The sequence below is a fragment of the Coenobita brevimanus genome, chromosome 25 (assembly GCF_032717465.1).
Source record: "Coenobita brevimanus isolate Jiangsu-jjx chromosome 25, ASM3271746v2, whole genome shotgun sequence".
Taxonomy (NCBI): domain Eukaryota; kingdom Metazoa; phylum Arthropoda; class Malacostraca; order Decapoda; family Coenobitidae; genus Coenobita; species Coenobita brevimanus.
The window spans coordinates 6,513,320-6,520,427 of NC_136978.1; the positions used below are offsets into that span (position 1 = coordinate 6,513,320).

Consider the following 7,108-nt stretch of genomic DNA (forward strand, 5'->3'; position numbering starts at 1 on the left):
AGGCCAAAAAATTTCACCATGTTCTATAGCTTCACATATACCTGATATAACTATTTAACTCTCTGCCAGTCTACTCCACAAATTTACAGATCATACATCTTGAAACATACACAGTACTACCCATTCCTTTGTAGTTCTAATTCAACAATATGTACTACAAGCAAACAGATCCATAAAAATAAATTTATTTCCTTCAACAAAATACTCCATGACACTCTCACAAGACACAGGAAAGTTGTGTTATTCATCATAAAATAAAGAAGTTTTCTGAAGTCCACCAGGTTCACATTCAGACAAACCAGGGATAACAACAACAACAACAATAACTACTGCTACTACTACAACTACAATGACTACTACTTCTACTACAGTTGACTCCATTAATTTCAAATAAACTATATATCTGACAATTCACTGCTGAAGTTATGTTTTGCCTACAATCATACAGTTCAGTAAAAACAGCCACAGACTACAAAAACAATTAATGAATCTGTAGCTAATTCAAGACTGAACAACTAACCTTTGCTCTCAAGACTGCATCAACCAAATCTTGACAGGACAAACTATGCAGACACAACATCAGGGATGTCCTGGCTGACTCCAGCATTTCAATCAAACGAATGAGTGAGGAGCTTCTCTTCAGACTGCTTGAAAGGCTTGGTAGTAAATTGGATGTCATACTGGTCAAGGATGATCTTGTGTATGGAGGGGAAAATATGCCTATTTTTACTTCACAACGGTGACTGTTATTCTGTGAGTTTTTAGTTAAGACATTCCTTGAATCAACTTTGGGAATGCTTGTGTGAGGAGAGTTATTTACTGATCCACACAGTTCATCATTAAAATCATGTCTTATGATACCTTGATCAGGGAAGAAAACTACCTGTGAGAATGGCTTTATCTCATCACAGGTCATATCCCTGTACACCTTGCTGACAGAGCAGCATATTTTCTTCAGGCATATGAAAACAATTTCACTGAAAGCTATAGCACCCAGGACAGAGATGGTGTATTTATAACAAGACATGTTAGGAGGACAGTTACTTCAACAGAGTTACTCTTACTATATAAAGTAAATTAAATAAAGCTGTGGCAAACATTGTAAAATTTCTTTATGACAAAAATATGCTAAAGTGCTTCCTTTACCTCCACACTTTAAAACTGTTTAGCAATATGCCAGAGAAATCTTTATTCTGCAACAACACTGCACAGTTGTGTTTCATCTGTTGACAAACTGTCACAACTGTATAGTTTAGGTAACCACTGCAGTGCAGTCAAAAAGTACTTTGTTGCAAAAATGGGATCACCAAGATATTCTAAACTAAGATTCTTAACAAGACCACTTTCCATCAAGGCACTTCTTAGTTAGAGGGAAGGACTAAGCAATTCTGCACTATGACAGCAACAGTTCCTTCACCACAAGGCATCAAACATCACGCTCAACTAAGCATTCCTCAACTGCCTGTAGTAAGTTGGGGTTCTCCAGTGCTGCAGCAACTCTCTCCTTGTCGTTGATTTGCTTGTTCACTGAAATGTTACAATAATATTTAGCTGCTTCAACTATCAAAGGCAAACTTCAAAAATGCATCTGGAAAATTCTGAAACTGCATTAATTAACCTGTACATTATGAGCTGTTTCCAGGAATGACGAACATCCAGGAAGTCAGAAAATGTTATACAGCACTATTTCTAATCAGGAATAATTAAATGCAACCATATATCATCACAACTCCCTCTCTTTCACAAAAATCACTGCTCCTTAAAAGATTTATAAACATAATACTTACATCTAAGATCCATCCATCCAAATAATACATCACCATACACTGACCTAACTACAGGATATGTCAAGCATATAACACATGTATCAGTTGGCAAAAAAGGTACATCACTGCAGTAAAATGTTAACAGACATAACAAAGAAATAAAGTACATATGGTACAACAAGAGTAAAACATAAATCAACTTTTCTTTTCTCTTTTTGTAGTTTTATGCCATGTCCCCATTTTTTGATAATGGCTAAGGAGTTGCCCCTGGGTAGAGAACTTAGATTTCAAGAGTGAAGCATTTTATGACCGGATGCCCTTCCTGATGTCTACCAATGACCCTTGGGTGGATCATCGGCAGACATCTGGAAGGGAATCCAGTCATAAAGTGCTATATGTTCCAAACTGGCAAAGGCAAAAACCATATAAGGTACCAATTTAATGAACATAATTACCCTCAATATAAAATGAAAAACCAACATACGCATACAGTGCTCGTCAGAAGTATCGAGCGACCTGCGTCCCTCCTACGAAACAAACCTTTCAACATTGAAAAAACATATAAATCATGGATTTTATTTACCTTTAGTGCTTCGTAGGGTGTCCTTTACGCTTCTTCACGGACCTGAGACGTCTTGGAAGTGAAAGGGCGAGGTTCCTGAGGTGTTGGAGGGGTATTTTGTCCCAGGAGTCACTAATGGCGGCTTCCAGCTTAGGCAGAGACCTCACATCCTTCTCTTGGAGATTCTTTTTTATGAGGTACCACAGGTTTTCAATCAGGTTGAGGTCTGGGCTATTTCCTGGCCAGTCTTTCATGAATGATACCTCACAGTCACGAAGCCAATTGGTGACCGATTTGGCCTCGTGAGCAGGTGCACTGTCCTGCTGAAACATTCATGCACCTGTGAGCCCGAATGAGTCTGGTAAATGATCACACGGAAGCTCCAGGTAAACATCCTGATTCACTCTAATGTTCCTGGGAACCACAACAAGTTTCCCCAAACCTTTACCAGAAAAACAACCCCATACCACGAGTGAATCAGGATGTTTAACTGTGCTTTCAACATACCGTGGGTCAAGTGGGTCACTACCTTTGCGCCGGTACACAAGTGCTCCTCTGTTACAGGTGACACTAAACTTTGCCTCATCAGACCACAACACTGACAACCATTGCTCCTCACCCCAATTAAGGTATTTGTTAGCAAAGGCAAGCCTACGAAGTCGCTGGTAACGAGTGAGAAGAGGATTTCTCACAGGCCTGTGACTTGTGTAAACAAGTTCTTGGACCCTACAAGACACTGTGTGCACAGACACCTCACCAAACACTTCCAGGTTGCTCTCCTTTATTTTCCTTGCACTCACATGAGGATTAAACTCCACTGCACGTTTTAAAACATTAACAGACCTTGGGGAAGTTTTCCTAGGCCTACCAGAACGCGGTTTCTTTGTGGGAACCTCACCACTGTTTTCCACTCGAAACTGCGCGCACCACCTAAGCACTGTCGATCGAGCCACACCAACCAATTCACTAATTTCCTTTGTTTGGTGGCCTGCCTCCTTTACAGCAATGATCTGGGATATGATTTCACTCGATAGTTCACGGGTAGGTGCCATAACAAAGTGGCGAAAGCCAAAACACTGCGGGACACTCAGTAAAAATGGACACAAAAAGAGAGGGAGACGCGGCGGAGTTCCTCTCTCTCAGGCAGCCCGTGGGCAACTGAGGCAGGAACCAACCAGCGTGTTGGAAGGCCTCAGGCTACCGTGACGTCATGCTAGCGCCGCAAACTTGTGGCTCAATTTTTACTACCAAAAATGGGTCATTCTTTTTTGGCCATAAGTATTGCGCGCCTGGTGGTAGGTGCTCGATAATTTTGACGAGCACTGTATATTAGTTAATATCACAGACAGAGATTTCTAAACAATGCAATGCACTAAGCCTGAATGTTAAAATGCCAATGCCACTACATTCCCCACCAGACAATGTTTAGTGAGGCCAGTTTCTGTTTTTGGCCACACATCATCCTCAAAGAAGTACTGTACAGTACTTCCCAATGATGATGGCCACCATCCATCTCCTATTTACATTTGAACAAAAACTGTCTACAAAATAATACACACACATAATCCCTTTTCCCCCACTTCCATGCTAATCCACTGATGATACAGAGCCATGTTCAATTAGACGAACTATAATCCCTTTTCTCCCACTTCCATGATGATCTACTGGTGATACAGAGCTATAATCAATTAGACTTGAAATATATACTTGTATATGTTACGGTATGTCTTTAACTTACCATCATCAAGATCATGGATGCCAAGAAAAATATTGTATACAACTACACCCAGTTTGACTTGCAATATTTGTGCGATGCCTCATAACTTACCATCATCCTCAATATCATGGGTGCCAGGAGAAACAGTGATATCAGCCTTGAATGAATATGGGAGGCATCGACTCAGCTTCACTCTTATGCACAATCCAATGAGCGTAGCCAGGGAGCAATGGGGTACAGTTGGCACAAATTCTATGCTGATCAAGAACTTCTCATTCTGAAACTTCTTAACCTGTGGGAATAGCACAAAATGGTATATGGTATTATTAATATTACTATACTATTATTATTATTATTGCTGTACAAGATGCTAAATGTATCCTGTACTGTCAAAGGAGTACAAGTATGCTCTCATTTTACAATAAGGATGCATATGAAATAATCAACTGCATAATGATTTATCACATTAATTATAACATGGGTTCAATGGGGATGCATTTTTGCCTAAGGGTCACCCACCCAACAACGTCTAAAAACAAATTCATATTTTTAAACATACAACACTTGAACCTGACCTTCCCTTTAATGAAGTTCAAGCCAAGTCAGAAAAAAGAACTTACAATACAGTACCTGCACTTGTTTTATCAGGTCTCTCCAATGAGCAAAAATCAGATACTGATATTTATGCTAACTCACCTTAATTCCTTCTTCTCGAATGACATTTAGATCTTCTAAAGTCTCATCTTTCTCTGGGTCTCTGATAGTTCGTAGTATATCTGAAAATGGGAAGAAAGCATGTGGTAGAAGAAGGTGCCCACCATCCACCTGCTTGAAGTAATTCAGGTGACTTTACAATGAGTGAAAAACAGAATGGTTTCTCGTAACCATTTAGTAGGGTGGGTAGTAACCGTATACTGTAACCAACATATGGACATTTGGTTGTCTGGTGGACTGAGCAGGCTAACTGGATGTTGCTGATAAGAGTTTAGAATGTTTGGGACTTAATGATCACATAAAGCTACTTAGGGGCCAGTAACTGGTCAATCTCACCTTAAATGAGTAGTTTAGCTCCAGCCTCTACCCTCCTGATGAAATAATAAAGGACATCTAAAAGTACTACAGTATTTAGTTTACTATGTGCAGTAGAGATGTTACATACAGCATGGTAAAAATGGATAACAGGAAGAAAATGGTGAAATAATAATGGAAGGGTGTTGTAGCTATTAACAACAGGTACACTTGCTACAAAAGTGTCAAGAGAGATTTTGTGTATGCCAATATGACACACTGGACATATGACTGTGGGATATGGTAAAGGAAGAGCAGGTGTATTGATGGCAATCCTGTCTACCACGAAGTTGGCAGGTAGCCAACAGTAGTAAAAAAAGAAATATCTTGCCACTGGCATCATAGAAGAAAAATGGCATTATCTGATGTTCTTTTACTCATTTTCCTTTAACACACAAACTGCAACGTACATCATGTGCTATTCTGAGGACTGCAGTATCCATTAAAAATAAGTCCCACAACTTTCTCCCTATCCTCTGAAAGGAGGATGCAGGGCCATAGGAGAAGGGCAACTTCAGCCTTAATTCCACCAAGTTCACATTTCTATGACCCTTGGGCCAAAAAAACAACACATCATATGACCCTGGGGCCAAAAAAACAACACAAAGTACACACATACAGTATGTGCTAATAATGTTTAATGTTGTATGATACCGTATGTGACAGGATGCAACCAAGGGAAAAGTGCCAAGGTAAGTCAAAATTTTGATAGGCCAGATATGCCAGAGCCACATACATTTCACCTTACCAAGGTTTTACTGTACATCAGTCAATACCGGTACCTTAAGGCATTATACAATACCAGTACTAATTTAATCTTATTTTTAAATTATAATGTGTCAGAGTTGTGAACCCCCCCCTCTTAAATGGTAAACTGAGCTTTTGGCAATGACAACAACAATGATGATGAGAGGTGTTTAATAAAATGTGAGGGCCTTGTTTATGAGGATATGGATACACGTGACTAGAATATATGAATGTTAATTTTAATAATATTAACTTTATCAGTTAAAATAGCAATGCAGCCTTAGTAATTCTGCATGAGCGTAAAGTTTATAAATGCACTTGATGTACTCCATCATATTACCATAAACTGTTCCTGCCACTTCCAACAATTTGGAGTCGTCACCACTGTTCATTCTTCTCTAGTTCACCGAGACAGCACCTGTTGATGCAAGAAGTACAGTAATAAGATGTTTTACTACTACTACTACTACTGTACTATCCTAATAATAATAACAGTAAGTTAATATTAATGGGCGGTAGGTGGTGGCGACCATCATCCACTCACGATGTAATGCTGCCTACTTCTTCCTTATCCTATATCATTCTTTTTCTGTGCCTGCCCTCCTCTCTTCCTATATCTCCTATCTTTCCTGTCACTTCTTATTGCTCTTCTTTCCTTAACAGGTGTCTTTACAATGAGTGACAAGACAAATGGTTTCCTGTAAGCCAAGAAACCATTCACAACGCTGGGTGGTAACCATATAACCAACCCATACGTGCTCCCTACGTGTCAACAAGTGGGTTGGTGGAGGGTTAGTGCCCCTCCCCAGAAAACCAATAACTCAAAAGTCAAATGGCCACACCTTAAGGGATTACGGCATCTGGCAACAGATAGATAGATAACAATAATAATAATAATAATAGCTAATACCGGTAATAATAACAACAGCCTAAGTTACATATACGGTAATAAATTATAAAATGGTGTTATGCACATCATGTCACTTAATACTGAATTAAGAAGCTTAAAGTACATTTTTCCCTTCTCAGTCTATCACAATACTACATATGGTACGATATGAAGAACAAGAAATATGTAAAATGGAAAACTTTACCACATCTCACACACACGACAAACTTATACATTTCCTACTGCATCAGAAGTAGACCCTTCTGGATATAGTTGGGTGGAATACTTGAAATTACTAGGCCACCAGGTGTATTTACAAAAAATAAATAAAGAAATAAAGAAAAAAAAAAACTTTGAGG

General features: G+C 39.1%; 2 protein-coding genes across 2 annotated transcripts; both read right to left on the bottom strand.

Annotated features, from left to right (window-relative positions):
* Positions 1-281: 281 nt before the first annotated feature.
* LOC145393764 (uncharacterized) lies at positions 282-1,029 on the bottom strand. Its single transcript, XM_080267812.1, has one exon. The coding sequence runs from the start codon at positions 1,025-1,027 to the stop codon at positions 497-499; it is 531 nt and encodes a 176-aa protein (XP_080123938.1). The 5' UTR covers positions 1,028-1,029; the 3' UTR covers positions 282-496.
* Positions 1,030-1,040: 11 nt separating this feature from the next.
* galla-1 (cytosolic iron-sulfur assembly component galla-1) lies at positions 1,041-6,252 on the bottom strand. The gene is made up of 4 exons (XM_080267813.1): positions 6,201-6,252; positions 4,742-4,821; positions 4,157-4,337; positions 1,041-1,527 (listed from the first exon to the last, which is right to left on the bottom strand). The coding sequence occupies exons 1-4, from the start codon at positions 6,250-6,252 to the stop codon at positions 1,427-1,429; spliced, it is 414 nt and encodes a 137-aa protein (XP_080123939.1). The 3' UTR covers positions 1,041-1,426.
* Between the last annotated feature and the right edge of the window lie 856 nt (positions 6,253-7,108).

What these genes read in the sequence shown, in the direction of transcription:
- galla-1 (XM_080267813.1), bottom strand. Translation starts at nt 6,252, where the DNA reads ATGAACAGTGGTGACGACTCCAAATTGTTGGAAGTGGCAGGAACAGTT. An exon ending in TTCGAGAAGAAGGAATTAAG is followed by an intron (nt 4,338 to 4,741) that starts GTGAGTTAGCAT and finishes CTATTCCCACAG; the next exon opens with GTTAAGAAGTTTCAGAATGA. An exon ending in CCATGATATTGAGGATGATG is followed by an intron (nt 1,528 to 4,156) that starts GTAAGTTATGAG and finishes GTAACATTTCAG; the next exon opens with TGAACAAGCAAATCAACGAC.
- LOC145393764 (XM_080267812.1), bottom strand. Translation starts at nt 1,027, where the DNA reads ATGTCTTGTTATAAATACACCATCTCTGTCCTGGGTGCTATAGCTTTC.